The 23,074-nt window shown below is 35.6% G+C and overlaps 1 protein-coding gene across 3 annotated transcripts in view; it reads right to left on the bottom strand.

The window, feature by feature from the left end:
- The window catches only part of GNAI1 (G protein subunit alpha i1), a 231,356-nt gene that overhangs the window by 7,977 nt on the left and 200,305 nt on the right, over positions 1–23,074 (bottom strand). For all 3 annotated transcript variants that reach the window (XM_061198473.1, XM_061198474.1, XM_061198472.1), the window contains 4 exons: positions 17,857–18,014; positions 14,192–14,320; positions 7,727–7,856; positions 6,212–6,365 (listed from right to left, as the gene is read on the bottom strand). In XM_061198473.1, the coding sequence (XP_061054456.1) occupies positions 6,212–6,365; positions 7,727–7,856; positions 14,192–14,320; positions 17,857–18,014 (571 nt within the window). The remainder of the gene's footprint in view (positions 1–6,211; positions 6,366–7,726; positions 7,857–14,191; positions 14,321–17,856; positions 18,015–23,074) is intronic.

Genomic DNA, 23,074 nt, shown 5'->3' with positions numbered 1-23,074 from the left:
TCCACCCAACGGCCAGCAAGCCAGAGATCTCCATCTCAGCTCCACCCAACGGCCAGCAAGTTCCAGTGCTGGATGACCCATGCCAATCAACGAGCAAGACAGGAACACAACCCCACCCATTAGCAGAGAGGCTGCCTAAAATCTACTAAGTTCACAGACACCCCAAAACACACCAACAGACGCTGCCCCTCCCACCAGAACACAGGCACCAGTCCCCTCCACCAGGAAGCCTACACAACTCACTGAACCAACCTTACCCAGTGGGGGCAGACACCAAAAACAACGGGAACTACGAACCTGCAGTCTGCAAAAAGGAGACCCCAAACACAGTAAGTTAAGCAAAATGAGAAGACAGAGAAACACACAGCAGATGAAGCAGCAAGGTAAAAACCCACCAGACCAAACAAATGAAGAGGAAATAGGCAGTCTACCTGAAAAATAATTCAGAGTAATGATAGTAAAGATGATCCAAAATCTTGGAAATAGAATGGAGAAAATACAGGAAACGTTTAACAAGGACCTAGAAGAACTAAAGAGCAAACAAACAATGATGAACAACACAATAAATGAAATTAAAAATTCTCTGGAAGGAATCAGTAGCAGAATAACTGAGGCAGAAGAACGGATAAGTGAGCTGGAAGATAAAATAGTGGAAATAACTACCTCAGAGCAGAATAAAGAAATAAGAATGAAGAGAATTGAGGACAGTCTCAGAGACCTCTGGGACAACATTAAACGCACCAACATTCAAATTACAGGGGTCCCAGAAGAAGAAGAGAAAAAGAAAGGGTCTGAGAAAATATTTGAAGAGATGATAGTCGAAAACTTCCCTAACATGGGAAAGGAAATAGTCAATCAAGTCCAGGAAGCACAGACTCTCATACAGGATAAATCCAAGTAGAAACACGCCAAGACACATATTAATCAAACTATCAAAAATTAAATACAAAGAAAAAATATTGAAAGCAGCAAGGGAAAAGCAACAAATAACATACAAAGGAATCCCCATAACATTAACAGCTGATCTTTCAGCAGAAACTCTGCAAGCCAGAAGGGAGTGTCAAGACATATTTAAAGTGATGAAAGGGAAAAACCTACAACCAAGATTACTCTAGCCAGCAAGGATCTCATTCAGATTTGATGGAGAAATTAAAACCTTTACAGACAAGCAAAAGCTAAGAGAATTCAGCACCACCAAACCAGCTTTACAACAAATGCTAAAGGAACTTCTCTAGGCAGGAAACACAAGAGAAGGAAAACATCTACAATAACAGACCCAAAACAATTAAGAAAATGCTAATAGGAACATACATATTGATAGTTACCTTAAATGTAAGCAGATTAAATGCTCCAACCAAAAGGCATAGACTGGCTGAATGGATACAAAAACAAGACCCATATATATGTTGTCTACAAGAAACCCACTTCAGACCTAGGGATACATACAGACTGAAAGTGAGGGGATGGAAAAAGGTATTCCATGCAAATGGAAATCAAAAGAAAGCTGGAGGAGCAATTCTCATATCAGACAAAATAGACTTTAAAATAAAGACTATTACAAGAGACAAAGAAGGACACTACATAATGATCAAGGGATCAATCCAAGAAGAAGGTACAACAATGGTAAATATTTATGCACCCAACACAGGAGCACCTCAATACATAAGGCAAATGCTAACAGCCATAAAAGGGGAAATCGACAGTAACAATCATAGTAGGGGACTTTAACACCCCACTTTCACCAATGGCCAGATCATCCAAAATGCAAATAAATAAGTAAACATAAGCTTTAAATGACACATTAAACAAGATGGGCTTAATTGATATTTCTAGGACAGTCCATCCAAAAACAACAGAATACATTTTCTTCTCAAGTGCTCATGGAACATTCTCCAGGATAGATCATATCCTGGGTCACAAATCAAGCCTTGGTAAATTTAAGAAAATTGAAATCGTATCAAGTATCTTTTCCAACCACAATGCTATGAGACTAGGTATCAATTACAGGAAAAAAATCAGTAAAAAATACAAATACATGGAGGCTAAACAGTACACTACTAAATAACCAAGAGATCACTGAAGAAATCAAAAAACACCTAGAAACAAATGGCAATGAAAACACGACGACCCAAAACCTATGGGATGCAGCAAAAGCAGTTCTAAGAGAGAAGTTTATAGCAATACAATCCTACCTCAAGAAACAATAAACATCTCAAATAAACAACCTAACCTTATACCTAAAGCAATTAGAGAAAGAAGAACAAAAAAACCCCAAAGTTAGCAGAAGGAAAGAAATCATAAAGATCAGATTTAAATGAAAAAGAAATGAAACAACAGAAAGATCAATAAAACTAAAAGCTGGTTCTTTGAGAAGATAAACAAAATTGATAAACCATTATTAGCCAGACTCATCAAGAAAAAAAAGGGAGAAGACTCAAATCAATAGAATTAGGAAGGAAAAAGGAGAAGTAACAATTGACACTGCAGAAATACAAAGGATCATGAGAGATTACTACAAGCAACTATATGCCAATAAAATGGACAACCTGGAAGAAATGGACACATTCTTAGAAAAGCACAACCTTCTGAGACAACCAGAAAGAAACAGAAAACAAACACAGACCAATCACAAGCACTGAAATTGAAACTGTGATTGATTAAAAATCTTCCAACAAACAAAAGCCCAGGATCAGATGGCTTCACAGGTGAATTCTATCAAACATTTGGAGAAGAGCTAACACCCAGCCTTCTCAAACTCTTCCAAAATGTAGCAAAGGGAGGAACACTCCCAAACTCATTCTATGAGGCCACCATCACTCTGATACCAAAACCAGAGAAAGATGTCATGAAAAAAGAAAACTACAGGCCAATATCACTGATAAACATAGATGCAAAAATCCTCAACAAAATACTAGCAAACAGAATCCAGCAGCACATTAAAAGGATCATACACCATGATCAAGTGGGGTTTATTGCAGGAAGGCAAGGATTCTTCAATATACGCAAGTCAATCAATGTGATACACCATATTAACAAATTGAAGGAGAAAAACCGCATGATAATCTCAATAGATGCAGAAAAAGCTTGCAACAAAGTTCAACACAAATTTATGATAAAAACTCTCCAGAAAGTAGGCATAGAGGGACCCTACCTCAACATAATAAAAGCCATATATGACAAACCCACAGCCAACATCGTTCTCAATGGTGAAAAACTGAAACCATTTCCTCTAAGATCAGGAACAAGACAAGGTTGCCCACTCTCACCACTATTATTCAACATAGTTTTGGAAGTTTTAACCACAGCAATCAGAGAAGAAAAAGAAATAAAAGGAATCCAGATTGGAAAAGAAGAAGTAAAACTGTCACTGTTTGCAGATGACATGATACTATACATAGAGAATCCTAAAGATGCTACCAGAAAACTACTAGAGCTAATCAATGAATTTGGTAAAGTAGCAGGATACAAAATTAATGCACAGAAATCTCTTGCATGCCTATACACTAATGATGAAAAATCTGAAAGAGAAATTAAGGAAACACTCCCATTTACCACTGCAACAAAAAGAATAAAATACCTAGGAATAAACCTACCTAAGGAGACAAAAGACCTGTATGCAGAAAATTATAAGACACTGATGAAAGAAATTAAAGATGATACAAACAGATGGAGAGATATGAGAGATATACCATGTTCTTGGATTGGAAGAATCAACACTGTGAAAATGACTACGCTACCCAAAGCAATCAACAGGTTCAGTACAATCCCTATCAAACTACCAACGGCATTTCTCACAGAAGTAGAACAAAAAATTTCACCATTTGTATGGAAACACAAAAGATCCCGAAAAACCCCTTACCTAAATGTAAGGCTAGACACTATAAAACTCTTAGAGGAAAGCATAGGCAGAACCCTCTATGACATAAATCACAGCAAGATCCTTTTTGACCCACCTCCTAGAGAAATGGAAAGAAAAACAAAAATAAACAAATGGGACCTAATGAAACTTCAAAGCTTTTGCACAGCAAAGGAAACCATAAACAAGACAAAAAACCCTCAGAATGGGAGAAAATATTTGCAAACGAAGCAACTGACAAAGGATTAATCTCCAAAATATACAAGCAGCTCAATATCAAAAAAACAAACAACCCAATCCAAAAATGGGCATAAGACCTAAATAGACATTTCTCCAGAGAAAATATACAGATTGCCAACAAACACATGAAAGGATGCTCAACATCACTAATCATTAGAGAAATGCAAATCGAAACTACAATGAGGTATCAACTCACACCGGTCAGAATGGCCATCATCAAAAAATCTACAAACAATAAATGCTGGAGAGGGTGTGGAGAAAACGGAACCCTCTTGCACTGTTGGTGGGAATGTAAATTGATACAGCCACTATGGAGAACAGTATGGAGGTTCCTTAAAAAACTAAAAATAGGACTACCATATGACCCAGCAATCCCACTACTGGGCATATACCCTGAGAAAACCATAATTCAAAAAGAGTCATGTACCACAATGTTCACTGCAGCTCTACTTACAATAGCCAAGACATGGAAGCAACCTAAGTGTCCATCGACAGATGAATGGATAAAGAAGATGTGGCACATATATACAATGGAATATTACTCAGCCATGAAAAGAAATGAAACTGAGTTATCTGTAATGAGGTGGATGAACCTAGAGTCTGTCATACAGAGTGAAGTCAGTCAGAAAGTGAAATACAAATACCATATGCTAACACATATATATGGAATCTAAAAAAAAAGTGGTTTTGAAGAACCTGGAGACAGGACAGGAATAAAGACACAGATGTAGAGATTGGGCTTGAGGACACGGGGAGGGGGAAGGGTAAGCTGGGACGAAGTGAGAGAGTGGCATGGACATATATACACTACCAAATGTAAAATAGATAGCTAGTGGGAAGCAGCCGCATAGCACAGGGAGATCAGCTCGGTGCTTTGTGACCACCTAGAGGGGTGGGATAGGGAGGTTTGGAAGGAGACGCAAGAGGGAGGGGATATGGGGATGTATGTATACGTATACCTTATTCACTTTGTTATACAGCAGCAACTAACACAACATTGTAAAGCAATTATACTCCAATAAGCATGTAAAAAAAAATAATGCAATAAATATAATATTTCACTTTCACATTTTTCAACCAAAAAAAATTCTTGAGACCTTTTTTTTTTAACAATGATGATGGAGTGAGGGTAACTTGTATCAATTAGCTAAATTAACCAAGCTTCATAATGTTTAGATTCAGAGATCAGATAAACTATTGGTAGTCAAACTTTTTTTTTAGGCATCAAACTTTCTTCATTAAAATAAAATAAAGCCCTATTCAGAAACCCAATATGCAAAACAGATGAAAGCTAAATTACTCTGCTTTAGGGAGGGAGAAGTTGAGTGTGGAGGGGGGCAGGGGGTGGGGGGTGAGTATCACTGTTCCTTGCACCCACTTTCAATAGCAGCCAGGGAAGTGTTCCAAGGAACTAAACTTAACCAATGTTTTAGCCCAACTTCTGATTTCACAGATGGGGTAGTGAGACCCCATTAACTGCCTTGTTCAAGATCAAAGAGCTAATTATGGAAAAGCCAGGACTGCATCTCAGGTCTCCTTTTCTCACTGCAGACCATTTTACACAGTAGTAAAATTAAAGTACCACTCACAGTCTCATTACCAAAGCCTGGATTTCTTGTGAAACCTTCCCTGACTCCCCTGAGGAGTTAGCTAACTCACGGACTCCTTTCTAATTTTTTCCCCCTTCCAATTACTATCCATGTTCCTTTGTACTCGCGTGCTGCACTGCTATTGTGCATTTGTTTGTTTAGGAGTACCTCTGTCTTTGAGATTAAGTCAGTGACCAGAGACACATTTTATTTATTGTGCATCACACAATACCTGACATAAGATCTGTTAACTGGATGAACCAATCAATATCGTAAGTTTACGAAGACTTGGAGTCATCATAGAAAATTATCTAACAGCTTTTCCCTAAAATGAATGTTATTTTCAGTCATCTCACCCTCAACTCAAGGAACTACTTGTGCTTGAATGCAGTTTGATAAATAATTTCTCTTAAAGGTTAAGAATTACTAAGCCAAAAGATTCAAATCAACAACTGAAATCTTGCCTTAGGGAAACGTTCACTTAGAAATATACGAGCTGACAAGTTATCTACAGAAAGTAAAGTACCTGCATATTCTGGATAGCATATAGTGAGAGGGCTCTTTTTGATTTTTTCTTCGAAGAGATCCTTCTTGTTTAGAAAAAGTATAATAGATGTATCTGTAAACCATTTGTTGTTACATATGCTGTCGAACAACTTCATACTTTCATGCATTCGGTTCTGTAATAGAATACAGCCAGTTTGTCATAATGGCAAGGATTTTGAGAAATATTACTTTTAAAAAATGAGCGTGGAAAAAAAAAAGTATGGTAATACAATAGAACTTAGCTGAAAAATAGGTAACGTCCCACAAAAACGTATTTTTGCCATTTAAGAACAAGCACACACTTTGATTTTAGGCAAGATGAGTGTCTACATCACTCATCACTTTCTTGCATTCAACCAGTACTTGCTGAGTGCCAGCAGCGTGTCACTGTGCTGCAGGACCCTGCGATCTAGAAATGCAAAGCGCAAACGTTTCAAAGGAGACCTCATTATTACAGAGTGAATCGAACTTTCCATTAAAAGATAAGTAGAGGTTTTTTAAGATTAATAAATTAAACTGAAAAAGCTGAAACACAATTAGCCCAATACCCTAAATATAATGGTATATTAGGGAAGGAAACCTCCAATTCCTGCTTCCTGCCCTTCCAGTATTTGTGGTTTCAAAAAGGGCACTAATATATTTTATAGTGCCAGAATGACAGAAATGAACATGTGCACTACACCTACTGCATGATAATTGTATATAACTTACTTTAATAAAAGAAACTGACACTTACAGCTTTTTTCTAATTAAAAATATTTCCCCAAGATTAATGGTACACTGAAACACATCTGAAAATTACATGACAGTAGCAAAGTATAACAGAGTTCAAGGATTACTGAGCTGGCAGAAGTAATAAGTTAAGAAAAATAAGCCTTGGACTATAATGGAACAAACTTTATTTTCATTTAGTATGTAGACACCAGATCTCAGAAATGCCTAGTTAAGCAACTAGGGTTGAGGTGAGATTAACTTTTTGTCTTTTCCTTTTTTTCAGGATCCATCTGTTCTTCTTTGCATTCTAAAAGGGAAATATACTACACAGAAAAGTTAGAGAAAAGAGCCTGAGCTTTCAAATAATTTAGGCATTAGCAAGAATTCTTCAAGAATTTTTCACAGAAAAATTCTTGGCTACATCTCCAGCTCTTCATATGCCATGCTCAATCTTTAAAAGTGGTTCTGGGCTTCCCTGGTGGCGCAGTGGTTGAGAATCTGCCTGCCAATGCAGGGGACACGGGTTCGAGCCCTGATCTGGGAAGATCCCACATGCTGCAGAGCGACTAGGCCCGTGAGCCACAATTGCTGAGCCTGCGCGTCTGGAGCCTGTGCTCCGCAACAAGAGAGGCCGCGATAGTGAGAGGCCCGTGCACCGCGATGAAGAGCGGCCCCCGCTTGCCGCAACTAGAGAAAGCCCTCGCACAGAGACGAAGACCCAACACAGCCATAAATAAATAAATAAATTAATTAAAAAAAAAAAAAAAGTGGTTCTACTTGCCATTTCTTCATCTTCAGCTAGAACCAGGTCATAGTCACTCAGCGCCACACAGAAGATGATGGCGGTCACTCCTTCAAAGCAATGAATCCATTTCTTCCTCTCAGATCTCTGTCCTCCCACATCAAACATTCTGTAAGAGGAAAAATAATGAGTTTGACATCACGCTGAATGTTCAGAGGCTCTGAGGAGTTCTATAAAAATCAACAAAAAAAGCTCCAAATCACATAGGGAATGTGGGATGGAAAGAAAGGAGAAAAGGATTTTATGGGAGGAAAATAATGTCACAAATTGATTTTCACAAAGAAAAAAAAAAGTCTGCTGGTTTTTAAACCATTTTGTTTTATCTCACAGTAGAACAAAACAAAAAACCCAAAATACACTAAAAAAAAAAAATAACATTCATTAACATATGAGAACACTTTAGAACAGAACATGAAAACAAATACAAAAGAAGGGGCAGCACTATAAGAATACGGAGATAACATAATATATTCAATTTGCTTAAGTCACAGAACATTAGAGGCAGAGAACATGGTCCCCTCATCCAACTACAAAATGTTTTCTCTCAGAAGCAATACAGCAGAACTTCGATGTAAAGGAGAAACCATCCTAGGTAAGAAAAGCTGAGCAAGCAAGTCATATTTAAACAGGGGCAAACAGGCTGCCTAAATTAAAAAGTAAAACCATGGTATAGAAAAAAAAAAATGAGATGAGGTAAATGGATGGCCTACTGAATAGTCTGAAAATTAGGATTGAAAAAATTCAACTTTTACATGATACACAACAGTAGACCATTGTAGGTTACTGTACAGGGTAGTAACACAAACAGTATAAAAACAATAATCCTTTCCTCTTTTCCTTGTAAGAGTTTAAGTTAAGCACAAGTTGAAATTCACATAGATTATGTTATGCAACCTAGAAATAACCACTTACATAATGGAAACACTATGCAAACTGGTACATTTTTAAAGGCTCCATTTATCTAGATACTGAACTAATTAAAATAGTCCCTATTTAATTCTCAGGCAAAAAGAATTTTCCCTGTAGAATAGTTTTGGCCTATAAACCAAATCCGAGTACATAAGATCTGTACTCATTACAAAAGTAACTAGTATTGTTACTTTTATCATCATCTAAGTGCCATTCTTTCTATTAGTTTAGCTAGTAAATTGTTCATTAAGTTTAAGTATGCTCTATAACAAAATGATTCTACTACACACTAAAATGGGTAAGATATAAAAAGGACAGCTGGTAATAAAGATCAGACAAGAACAAAAGAAATTAAAATGATTACCCATTTGTTAAATTGCCAAGGAACACAATTTGAAGACAACTTTACCAAAAAGATAATATATTTTAGCTAACTTCTCTGATCACACGTCACATATTTCGTGACCACTCCATGTAAAATAACAACAAAACCCACCCTGTCCCACATTATCCCTCTGTTGATGGCTGGTTTTATGTGTCAATTTGGCTAGGCTATCATACACAGCTATTTAATCAAACACTAATCTGGGTGCCGCTGTGAAGGTATTTTCTGGTTATCGTTAACATCTGTAGTCAGTTGATTTTCAGTAAAGGAGATTATCCTTGATAATGTGGGCAGACCTCATGCAATGAGTTGAAAGGCCTTCAGAGCAAAAACTGAAGTTTCCCAGAAGAAAAAACAATTCTGCCTCAATACTGTAACATCAGTTTCTATCTGAGCCTGCTGTCCTGCACTACAAACTTCCAATTCGTTGGCACCTACAGTCACGTTAAGCCAGTTCCTTGAAATACACAACCTACTGGTTCTGCTGCTTGCGAGAACCCTGACTGACACAAACTTTAGTACCCAGAGTGGGGTAATGCTGTAAAACAAATTCCCAAAACTGTGGAAGTGGCTTTGGAAGTGGGTAATAGGGAAAGGCTGGAAGAATTTTGAGTTACTTGACAGAAAAAGCCCAGAATGCCTTGAAAGATGGTTGGTTAGAAATACGGATATTAAAGGTGATTTTGATGAGACTTAGATGGAAGTGAAGAGGATGGTAGAAAAGCTTCTATCTTAGAGAATGAATATATATCATCATGAACACAATGTTGAAAGATATATGAATGTTAAAGATGTTTTTGTTGAGGTCTCAGAAGGAAATAAGAAGTATATTATTGGACACTACAGAAAAGGTAATCCTTGTTTTAAAGTGGCAAAAACTTGGCTTAACTATTCTAGTGCTGGGTGTAAGGTAGGACTTGTAAGAGACGAACCTGGATATTTAGATTTAGCTGACAAAATTTTCAAGCAAAGAATGCAAGGTACAGCCTTGGTTCTCCTTGCTGCTAAAGTAAAATGCAAGACAAAGGAGAGAAACTGAGGAGTGAACTAATAAGCAAAGAGGAACCAGACCCACACAGGGAAGAAGGCCAAGGACTGGAGTGATATGGCCATAAGGCAGGGAACACCAAGGACTGCTGACAACCACCAGAAACTAAGAAGAGGCAAGGGAGGATTCTTTTTTCGAGCCTTCAGAAGGAGCATAGTCCTGCTGACAAACTGATTTTAAACTTCTGGCTTCAACTATCAAAAAATAAATTTCCATTGTTATATGCCACTAGTTTGTGGTAATTTGTTACAGCAGCTTTAGGAAACTAGTATGTCCCCCCCCATCTTGCTTTATTTCTCTTTGTAGCAATTACCACCCCCTGAATACTAAACAGTTATTTCATCTCCTCTCCTCCCCCATCCCTAAAACAACGTAAAGGCAAAGACTTTGTTTTGGCCACGTTATAGCCCCTCCACTGGACAAACACACGCACTTCATAAACATTTGTTGAATGAAAGAATGAACTCTGTCTACAGAATATTTTAAAACACTTTCAAGCAATAATAGACTAGTTTTTACCAATGGCATTTTTCACAGAACTAGACCAAAAAACTTTAAAATTTATCTGGAAACATGAAAGACCCCGAATTGCCAAAGCAATCTTGAGAAAGAAAAACAGAGCTGGAGGAATCAGACTCCCTGACTTCAGACTATACTACAAAGCTACAGTAATCAAAACAGTAAGGTACTGGCACAAAAACAGAACTATAGATCAATGGACTAGGCTAGAAAGCCCAGAGATAAACTCACGCACCTATGGTCAATTAATCTATGACAAGGGAGGTAAGAATATACAATGGAGAAAAGACAGTCTCTTCAGTAAGTGAGGCTGGGAAAACTGGACAGCTACAAGTAAAAGAATGAAATTACAACACTGTCTAACACCATACACAAAAATAAACTCTAAATGGATCAATAATAGGTTAGTTTTACCATGCTGAAGATCTAGACCTTCCAGTTATGCTGTGGGAATGTTAAATATAAAAGCGCTTTAACTTGATAATCAAGCAATATGAATACAGAAGAAATCTTCAATTTATTTAATTTAGAAATGAATGAGGGTCATTCATATACTGGTCATAAAGAACCTTTAATCTAAGCCACTGCTTCTCAAACTTCAGTGTGCATTAGAATCACCAGGTGGGTAAGTTGATGCTGCTGATCTGGAGACCACACTTTGAGAATCACTGGCCTAATTCATAAGTCAAGGAGCAAAAATGACTAAGAACTAATATGACAAAGGATCAGACTGTGCACAGAGCATTTTCATTATTTCACAAATACAGGAGAATTATCTTCAAATTCTGAACTTCTATTTCTTTAACCCAAAACAAAGCAAGATTATAGTATGTTCTCCTTCATATGAAAAGGTGAGACTTTTGACTAGTATCAAATAGGGAGTGAAATTGAGTTTTCTTAGGTTTCTCTTTTTAGAGGGAGCAGGGGGAGGGAGGGAAGATGGAAGGGGATATATTGGCTATCCTGAGCTATGCTGACTTACCCTCAGACTGTCATCTAATTCCACTGTGACCAAGACTGAGACAATGCTAGTTGACCATATATGAATACCAACCCCATAAATGACATTCCACCCCAAAACCAACTGCACATTACATTACTAAAGAAAAGGAATAGAAACATGTTATGATGATTTTCTAAGAGAAGGGATGCTTTAATTCTATATTCAGCAAAAATATAACAAGATAAAACTGTTAATTCTTTAAAGCAAAATAATCCTCATAGACACTTTCCATACATGCCTAGTCACAGAGGTGATAATATATATTGTTAAGTTATAATGCCTTATTGCCTCATTTTGAATGTTAATTCCCATACCACAAAATAAGTGAAACCGAAATTTTATATCAGCAGTTAAAAATCAGACAATGAATTTATACCACAAAACACACAAAATGATAAGCACACTCAAGAGTTTCCAGTAGAATTATTCTAAGTATATTTTTGCCCTCATTCTTCTGAGGCTCACTTAACACATAAAATGCAAAGTTGAAACCATATGTTAGCAATGATAGTAATTTAACAGAATTCAAATCCAAAATAAGACAAAGTTTATTTGAAGTTCCTGACAGACCTATGTTTATCTGTAAGTCAGCAAGTGAAACAGTAACTAAAAACATCCTGTGAAATTTTACCTCACCCAAGGAGACTAAACAGAGCGAGATAAGTGGACTTCCTGGAAGGATCATGATGACAGACAACTCCTGATGTTGAAATGGCAACTTTGAGAAACCTAGGCTGGAAGTGAAGTGTATGGTCTGGAAGCGAATGTTTAGGGCGCATCTACCGAAGAACGAAACTGAATTTTGCACAGTGAGATTGCCCAAAGCACCAAATAATTGATGTGACATTTACCTTTGCCGTTTCCCATCATTTACAGAGCTCACAACTCTACGTTTCCTTTTATAGACAGTAACCATTTTATGTATAAACCTCTGACAATGAGCAAGATTGGACCAGTCTGTTAAGAATCTTAAACAAGTTTGCCCTTACCTAACCAGGGGCCTATGTCCAGAATCCTTACTTGCTAACCCGAACCCCATGCATTTTCTCCTGAAACTTCATGGTTAGAATAAAGTCATCATCTGAACATAACAATTTAAGTTTGCTATAGAATATGGTCTTAAAGCAAGGTAAATAGAAACCAAAAAAAATCAGAATTTAAGGTGTACTAGGATTAAAAAAAGACCCAGTAAAGCTTAAAATCTAACAGTGAATTTCCTTATAATTAAAATCACTTTATAATTTTTAAATACATCTGGCAACAGTTATCAAATAAGACAAATCAGATTATTTAAAATAATACTATTTTAATATTCCTCAGTTTGGTTATTTAATATTCTCCAAATAGTAAGCAAACTAAAAGAAGGTAAATGATTTCAATAAGAGATCATACCAGCAGGGAAAGGAAAAAAAAAAAGCCCACTGATGCCAAAAAAAAAGTGAAAACAGAAAAAAATTAAAAGCAAATGCAAAACAGTACCATGTTACAGTACCAAAAGTTACACGGTCAGATAAACTAATTATGATCTATATCTCTGTTTAAGAAAGCAGGGCAATGTTTGTTTTTTTGGAGGGAAGCTGCCAGGGAAAATTGAAATTAAATTTTAGTTTTCTGGAAAACTTAATTACATGAATCACTGAATGTGGGATAATGTAGTGATAAATGATAGTAACAAATGTATTATATTTAAAATACTTATGGAGAGAATCAGAGGTATAGTTGCATATATTTAGCTGTGCTCCCCACAACTTGTAATATTGAGCTTCTTTACGAGGTGAGCTGATGAATATTTGTTTTTAATCTTTCACTAGGAGCCTTTCTTTAAGATGGTTTCAGAAATTCTGCTTTATTATCATACTGCTTCAGAGCACTGGAGTTAACTGAAGCAAAATTCAGCAGTTTTTCTCATACTTTGAAAACTGTTACTTATTGGAAAAAGAAAAACATAGTTCTGTAAATCTGAATGCAATGTTTAAATGAACTTCCCTGAGCCCAGTTCATCACACAATGAGTGGACTAGACAAAATGAACTCCAGATTCCCTTTCATTCTAAAGGCTACCACTTAGTGCTTCTCTGTTCAGATTTCAGTTAAGTTATAGTACACTGTAAATTAAATGAACATTTTTCATCATGAAATAGTACAAACATCAGTTTGTATAAATAAAAATCTTCGTGAAAATTTTTTAAAAGGTAACTTTAAAAAATATTTCCATAAACAAGCATATATTCTATCAGTAAAACCTAAAAATGGATGGCAACACTTTCCCAAAATATAAAATATTAGAGCAGTACTTTCTTTTAAAAATAAAAGCCAAAAACTATTTTTATTTAAGTCGCTGTGAAAAATATAGGCAAAAGGAATTTGCATGGCTATTTTTTCTTAAATAAAAATATAAATATTCCTCCTGAATGTTTCTTGACCTCTTTCAGCCCAAAATTCTTTTCTGCAATCAGCTGTGAAACATTTTTTGTAACGTCAAACTCTAAAAATTTTAAAACTTTTATTAGTATACCTTTTTTTCCTTAAACAATGTGTTTTGTATCTAAATTCATAAATCATATGTTTTGAAGATACTCACTTAAAATGAAGATCTTTGAAAGTAAAATGGGTTTCAACAATTCCTGTAGTTTTCACTCGGGTTCTGAGAACATCTTGTTGAGTTGGGATATAATTTGGTTGTGCAATTCTGTCCAAGTCATTCAAATAGCTAAAAAAATAAACAACAATATGCTAATAGTTAACACTGTCAATAAAGACCATCTAAACCAAAGAGTAAAACATTCTGATGCATGCAATACTCCAGATTACTGACGTTTTTATATTTCTGTGAAATGATGTAATTTTAAGTCTGTATCTTACACAACTCTCGCAGAAATGAAAATGTTTATACTTCTCCAGCCACAAAGTTCCTTAAATATTTCAGTAAATCTCCTTGTTGGAAAAGAAAACAAAGTAATAACTTCATAAACATCCAAACTCACGGCACACCATGAATTTGTCCCTTGAAACTCTTTATTACACTTCTTTGATGTAGCACTGTGTTTATGTTCCAGACATTATTCGTTTGTTGAGAAATTAGAAAGCCTTCCTAAGTAGTGAGGAAACCTCTGGCCAAAGGCTGAATTCAATATTGTTCCTTTTCAACCAACCCTAAGTAACATACAGGAAAACACGACACATGCTCCTGTACTCTACATTTTACTGCCTCTATGAATCAATATTCATATTTTACTTCTCAACTGATTTCAGTCACTCATTCAACACTTTCTGCCAATGATGCAAAATATGTTGTGCTATAAAAATGTAGTGGTGTCATACCATGCAGTTCTTTTATTCTGTGTCCACTTATGTAGTAGAATCAATAATGTTACAGTCCAGGTATGGAGAGATTCAGGTGAACCTGAGTGGTTCAAGAGGGCTTCACGGATGGTGAAGGGCATAAATAGAAATCTGACAGGTGCAACGGATAAAAGGGAATGTCATTCACATCAGGAAAAGCAGTAGAACAGTATGGAGGTAGGAAGAGTCACATCTTGTATCTCAGAAAGTAAGTCCACTAGTAGGCCACGCATGGAATTAATCCTAAGGTCAGTTGAACGTGGGGAGCATCACCGAAGTGTTTTCTAATACTAGAGTGGAAGAGTCCAAGATAATTTAGACGATACATCTAGGTTTATTATAGAGAGGCACCAACTTTTGCAACTTTCATTGACGTTATCCTCTGAAACTGTTCCTTAGCCATTTAGAATGGGGTCTTACAAACAAAAGGAGCTCAATAAATATTTGATTTCTGGAGATGGGGTTGGAAAGCTATCCCGTGAATTAGTAATCAAAATGTTTTAGACAGTTAAGTCTATGTATGTGATGCTGACACCAGAAGCTGATACCAGAATACATGGAGATGATAGCTTGAGTTGTCTGTATTATATTTACTGAATTTAAAATAATCAATGTATTACTGCACTGGTGATAATCCCCTAGTACTTCATCTGTGTTTTTAGTTCCATATATGTAACATTCACCTTACTGTAAGAAAACCTGACTTAAAAAACAAACTAACAAACAAACAGGCCATGGCTAGATTTTACTAATTGTCCCTTTGAAATAGTGAGCTATTCTTATTTAAAATTTACTCTGATTACTCCTATATACATTTCTTTGCTTAAAACTGCTATAGTTCTATTAGTCTCTAAAAATAATGCACATCTGTATTTCAACAAGACAAAAAAGAAAAACAGGCATCGTGAAAAACTCCAATTGTTTTAAAAGATCACAAATTTAAAATGTAAATTGGTGGTTAGATGGCCTTAATGGGCAGCTTGGCAGCATCCCCTATCTCCGGTCAAGAATTCAGAAATCAAGATAGCTTGTAACTACCACAGAGAAAAAAGATTTTTATGATTTCCTTCATTCCTGAAAAATGGCTCCATTATTGCCATCTTAAGATGAGAACTACTAGTAATGAAATAATGGGGAGCCAAAGTGACACGTTTCTTTCAGAGCGCGTCCAAGCACTGTGCACAGGACAAAGGGTCTTGGTAAATATACTGAGGGGGGTCCAGAAAGATAGGGGGAAATGAACTTCAATCTGTTGTCCCTAAGAAGCACCCCTTAATTATTCAAATAGTTCCCCTTGCTGGGCTCGGCTCACAGAAACCTTCTCACCGTGAGTGACTTCCACTTAGATCTTTCTTCAGGTTCTGGTGGCGCCAAAGCAAGTATGGTGGACTAAGAGCTGTGTCCTTGCCCTAAGAATTTTTCTTCTAATTTTCTCTTCTAGCTTCTGTAAAGTTTGGTTTAGTAATTTAAGGGCATATTGCGTGATAACCATGTATCAGGCAATGGAGATATAACACTGGGCAAAAACAGACCTTACTGAATTTACAGTGCAGTGGCAGAGATAAAAAAGAATCAAGCAGTCTCAATATAAGTCAAATCACCTCAAAATAAATGTAAATCTGTGAGTAGTATGGAAAAAAATACATCACATCATGAATACCTAACAGGGAATCAAAGGCCTACTCATTGAGTCAAAGAGTATTTCCTTGTAGAAGTGAGGACACCAGTTGGAGAGATGGGCTACATAGCAATAAGAAGATGTTACATATACATATATCAACTATGTATGTAATAATTTATATGTTTATACACTTGTAAAACAATAAATATACATATTAAGAAATATAGCATTATAAAAATTGTGACAGGTTACACAGTAATTTGTATTACTTATTCATTCACACTAAATCATTTACCTAACACTGAGTACTCTGACGTGCAATACATGACATGCTATACGATAATAAGGTCCTCAGGAGCCATACCCGTTGGTTTTCCACTGTGGCAAAGTATGTGTATTTACCTGGACCTTCTAATACCTGTCATCTTCTATTTAAGCCTCACTTGTGTTCCTAAGAGCCAATAGCTCTGTCAAGAAAACTGAGTAATTTTGGAAAGTAAAATGAGTGCAAGGCACATGTTTCTAGTAATATCATCTTTGACATTTCTGAGTATGTATGCCAAGTAATGGAAACAAATCCTTGATTTTTTTTTTTTTTTTTAATTCTACGCAGATTATCAAACAGAAAGCTCCCTGATTAGGTTTTATCAAAACTTCCTTTATAGACTTTCTGGGGCCACCACCTGGAAAATCAGGGCAGATTTTTCTTCTAAAAAACTAGACTTAGATATCTGTAAACAATGTCCACTGCAACAGGGCACATACAGTTGACAACTTTCAACTGTACAGCTATTTTATTTTCATCAGTGAGAAAATATCTTGGGATCACCATGCACCCCTTTAAACGGGGTGCCTGTCACTCAGGGTGTCTGTCACTGGACAAGTAACTTCTCAGGCACTTAGTAAACAAAAAGCACACAAATCAGTTACCCTCCCCTTTGGCTAGCCCCAGGCAAACTAGAGATACACCCAAAATCAGAGTAAATTTTGGCAAGTTCCAATTACTTTCTTGGAAATATACTGGAAACAGCTCCATTCTGCACATTTCAATTAGAGTTACATGAGTCTCTTGAGACAACTTTTGAACACAAGGGAAATACGAGCCTTGCTACCTACAAACACACACAAAAAAGACAGAAAAAGTTTTGAAACACTGTCATCCAAAATATCCTGAGTTGTACAAGAATGTGTCAGCCAATTCTGCACTAAAAGTGACTTGGAGGTATACCTGACTTCCAAGTAACTATTCATGATAGAGTAGTTCTGAAGTTAAGATTACTTACTATGCTGCAGAATCATTAAGCTGGTACTCCCGGGATCTGTTGAAGCAGGCTTGTACACCGCTGTCTTTCCACAATCTCTTTATAACTCCAGCAAGTTCTGCAGTCATAAAACCTTCCTCAGCAGCGCCAGCAAGCACAAAGAGTTGGCGGGCATCATCCTGAACATTCAAAGTCCATTTTTATTTAAAAAGTAAAAAGGCAGACACTACAGATAAAATATATTATAGATTACAAAAAGTGCAATAGTGAATTTTCTTTATGCCTTTTATTGGTGTCATAACTTGGATTTCTCTAAAAGCACCACTTAAAAAATTGGCTTAATCAAAAAAGCATAATCTTAAATCATGAGCCCATGTTTTGTGATATTAGTAACAGCTATCAAGGCACTAAGGAGCTGAAAGAATGACGACACTTGCAGCTCATGAGAGAATATATTAACCAACTACCCACTGACAGTCTGTTGTACCCTTTTGAGAAAACAGAAGAATGTGTGCTTTGCCTCTCCCTTACCAAAATGTTTCCAATCTAAAAAACACATTAACACCATTAGAGGTTATTTTTAGAATCTAATTAAATGTTAGCTTTGTGATACACTTCATCAATGTAAAATAAGTTCAAAGAAGGGAGAAATCAATGTGGAATAAAGCAGGAATAGTTCCACAGAATGGTGTGAGATTTTTCAGAAGACCTTAAAGTATGTATACCTTAAAATCAGTGGGCTAGGAGATGGGGATAGCTGTTTGCTAATCCACGCAAGGAAACAAAATAAGCATAGCTTTGGAGTAGAAATACTCATGACACATAGAGAAGAGAGCATGCAAAGTTTTTAAATGAAGGAATACTACACATAAATTTAATTAAATTTTGCTTAAGTTTTGAGGCTACAATATTTACAGTTATTCTGATCCATAGGTAATCAAGCCCACTAGGTCAGTGTTGTCCAAAAGAGATAGGAGCCACTGACGCAATTCTAAATTTTCTAATAGCACGTTTTAAAAAGTGTAAAAAAAAAAAAAAAAAAAAGTAAAATTAACTGTAACAATATATTTTACTTAACCTGTATATAAAATATCATTTCAACATGTAATCAATATAAACTTATTGAGATATTTCATATTATTATAGATATTTAGTCTTTGAAATGTGGTGTTTCTTTTATACAGACAATGCATCTCAATTCAGATTAGACACATTTCAAATACTCAGTAGCCACATATGGGTAGTAGCTACAGTGCTCTATAACACAACTCTAGTCTTCAGGTAATAACACAGTGAATACAAAAATAAGGGATATGTGAAGTTACCATCTTCGCAAAGATTCTTTCTGGCCTGAGATATGCAGCTTTATGTTAACTGGATAGACAGTCCATAATTTTTCTCTAGGGGCATTTTTTCCAACGTGGTGTAGTAGCTCTTTATAAAGTGATGCACATATTATAATAAGGCATACAGAAGGGAAGCATTTGGTGACACAGGCTAGCAGAGGGTACTAACTGACAATATAAATTCATTCTACCGCCAATTTGTGAAACATTTTCTTTTCAGATGGAACCCATCGTGAGAAATAATTAAGTCACTCAGCATGGGAACGTATTATTCAAGCATATGTTTCCCTTTTTAGTAAATCACGAGAGAAATGCATGCAAGCAAGTAACACTTGTACCATGTCCTTAATAAACCCCAACAAAACACAATTTCAAGTCGTTTTTAGCACCATTTACCTAATTCCAGTAAACAGTTATTCACTTTTCCAAATAATGACTTATATGAGAAATTTCTAAATTTGGTTATTTTTATTTTTAAGTGACATCAAACATATTTTTCTCCATCCATTTTAGAAAAGTGCTTTTCACTTAAGTGAGCTTTAAAATGAGCTTTCATTATGATATATTTATTCAATTTCCATAAAATTTGCTGACAGAAAAGACTAATGCCCTCTGGTATGGGTCATAAGATCACGTTCTCTTCAAACTTGCCGGGAAAGAAGCCTGAAGAAAAGACTTGGGAAACTGTGGAAGCTCTATTTATAAACTGCGGCATTCAAAAATGTCTCCTCTTCACAAAATGTAAAGAAGTCTCTTTTCCTTAAAAAACCAACTGGAATACTCATCTCCATGTCATTAGCAGGACATTCAGATGTCTGCAGATGAGCTTTAAGTAATAAATTTAAGCAGGAAGGTACTTCAGAAATTATTCTACCTAATTTTTTGTTTTGTTTAAAAAGAACCTGAGACATAGAGAGATTGTGCAATTTATTTAAAGTTCTACAAGTAATTAGTCACCTAATCCCACATATTAGTCAACACTTACTAAGTAGCCACTGCCTAAGACAAGATAAATTTGACAACTGCAGAATGATGACAATAATCCTATCTTGTCATGGACTTAAGTCTTTTCAAGATTCATTTAAAATGTTACTTAAGAACATTTAAGAAAGAAAGACAAACTTGAGTGTACTAAAACAGTATGACACAGTGTCGGAAAAGGGTAGGGATTACTAAAGGGCTATAGGTAAGTAAAGCAGTTTACAGGAACTCTTTTTGTAGTGTTAAAAAGAAATCTATTTGCCAGGCAATTATTTGCAAGTAGCAAGGAAAAAAATCCTTGGATGTAGCCGAGTTAGTATGTTTTCAAATGACTACGAACTAAATGAAAATAAGATGGTTTAAAGAATGTAACTTCTAGTTCATATAACTGCGTGTTTGGGGAACTCAAAGGAGATGGGAAATGCTATCTTCTCACGCAGTGATGATCAGGGAGCACCTGTTAGTGACAACACATTTTATTTGAAGCCGTCACCTATTTTGTGAGAATTACGGGGAAGAGAGGACTTTGAGGGACCATGATGGCTGTCTTCTGATAGATCAGGAATCATCAAAGGTAAGAAAGAACAGACTTTGTGCTTAGGTACACAGCAGAAAAAGAATTCTGAGGGCAAAAGATATCAGATTTCAATCCAATAAGAACACTTTTTCACAACCAAAGCTATCCAAAAACACAAAAAAAGGAGGGAGAGACTGAAATTGTTAAGCAAAGGCTAGATGAGTGTTTCAATAGAAAACATCAGAAAGCCCTTCTACGACAGAGGCTAAGTAATATGATAAAGGAGTGTTAAAAAAAATAGTGCACCTTTGAATTTTTGACCACAGGGATAATATATTGATGTCATGATTGATACAGGTATAGAAATCCTTTGTTTCAATGGTTTAGGATAATTATTTCATTAATAACATTAGGCAACAATACCGAACACCACATACAATGAGAATTACTGACATATTTAATCTACCACATTTCTAGAGCATACAATCACTCCTATAAATTTAAGACAGTTATACTGCTTTCACCAAAGTTAGTGTACTGGTAAGGAAATCTTGAGAACTTTAGTGAAGTCACCTCTCCAAGGCGCCTGGTGCTAATCCCAGATGTTAAAGAATTGCTTTAAGAAATAAACAAATGTAAAACTTTTTTTCTCTAAAAACACAACTGTAACCAAAGTAAAAATGACTGAGGCAAGGAAAGAGGAAGTTGTTTTTCTTTTTTTCCCCGTAACACTGCTTAAGGGGGAAGGGGTGGGGGATAAAAGTAAAATCATCTAAATTAATTTTAACTAAATTGCAGATGGCAAAATTTTTGACTAAATTGCAGTGAGCATGAGCTTCATTATGTCAAGAAGAGAAATTATAATAAGTATGTTACACAAATATAACTTTTATGTATATATCTATGAATCTTATAACTATATAGCTTTAATTTTCAAATTAATAAAATAAATATTAAACTGTTCTTTGTATGCACAATAGAACCTATTGTGAATAGACAAACATGTAATAAATAATACATGAACTGAGCAAAGTAGAAAAATACTGTGCTGGAGGCATATAATACATTTCAAATGAAGGTTAATATCACTTTGTCACATATATAAATCAGTATTTCTCAGAATCAAAAACAATATAATATTATAACTTCTTCATCTTAGTTCTCAACGATAAACCAGACTACTATAAATAATTCAAACATTCATCCGGAAAAATAAGTAGAAATAACTAGAAACATTTTGAAAAAGAATACTGGGGACAGAGGGCTGAAATGATCAGATATTAAAAGTCTACAATATGTAGAACATCTAGTATTAATGCAGATCAACGGGGAGAAAATCCCAAATGTGAACTTACATGACAAAGGTGGCAAGATAAATCAGTAGGAAAGAATACAATTATTCAAAAAATACTTGTGAATAATTAGATAGCCATATGAAGAGGAAAAAAAATAATGTAGATCCTTATTCCATGCATAAAACGAAGTTTCAGAGGGATTAAAGAACTAACATAGAAACGATGTTGAAATTCACTCCCCTAAAAAACTTTTAAAATAGCACAAATATTTGGTAAATCTTTGGTTGAGAGAAGATTTTCTAAATTTAAACACAATGGAAGAAATAATAGGGGAAAAATTTTTTAATGACAACCTAAGATTAAAGGCAATAAGCCAAATGTGAGAGAACATTTGCATTGGTGGACAAAGGGTTAATATGCAAGTACATACAAACAAGCAAATACATAATCAAAACACCAAGACTCCAATCCGTAGATGAATAAAGGATAAAATAAGCCACTAACACAGAGAAATAAAAAGTCAATAAAGAAATGGAAAACTGCATAGTTATATTAAAAAATTGAAAATGCAAGTTAAATTAAAATAAGACTTACTAATAAATTAGCCAATATTTTAAACATGTCAGACTCCAAATTTTGGCTACCCAGAGTGCTAAGAAAAGGCACTGCTGCTAGGAAAGTAAATTGACACAGCCTTTCTCAACAGCAATCTGGCAAATCTGGCAGAGACATAATCTAACTAAATAACGAAATAAATTTAAAAATTAGAGGAAGAGAAAAGTGGCCATTATGCAGGAGCACGCTGAGGTTTGGGGGAGAAAGGGAGCTGAAGTCAATTCAAGGCAAGGTTTTCTGTTCCTTACAGCCCAGCTTATTCCAAGGAAGTGCTTCTCAAGCTTTCTGGGATGAAAGATCAGTCTTGTGTTTTATTTGTTTCATTTTCTTTTGTTTCCAATCTTTCAAAGCTAATACTATTGGAAAAATAACATTTAAATGACGTAAAATATAAATACACTTTTGTAAACTATCAGAGTTAACATATAAATTACTCTGTCAATTGCTGTAAAAGTTTGTCTAATCGCTTCCTTCACTTCTGTACT

The sequence above is a fragment of the Eubalaena glacialis genome, chromosome 8 (assembly GCF_028564815.1).
Source record: "Eubalaena glacialis isolate mEubGla1 chromosome 8, mEubGla1.1.hap2.+ XY, whole genome shotgun sequence".
NCBI classification, from domain to species: Eukaryota; Metazoa; Chordata; class Mammalia; order Artiodactyla; family Balaenidae; genus Eubalaena; species Eubalaena glacialis.
This window is presented reverse-complemented; position numbering and strand designations above follow the sequence as displayed.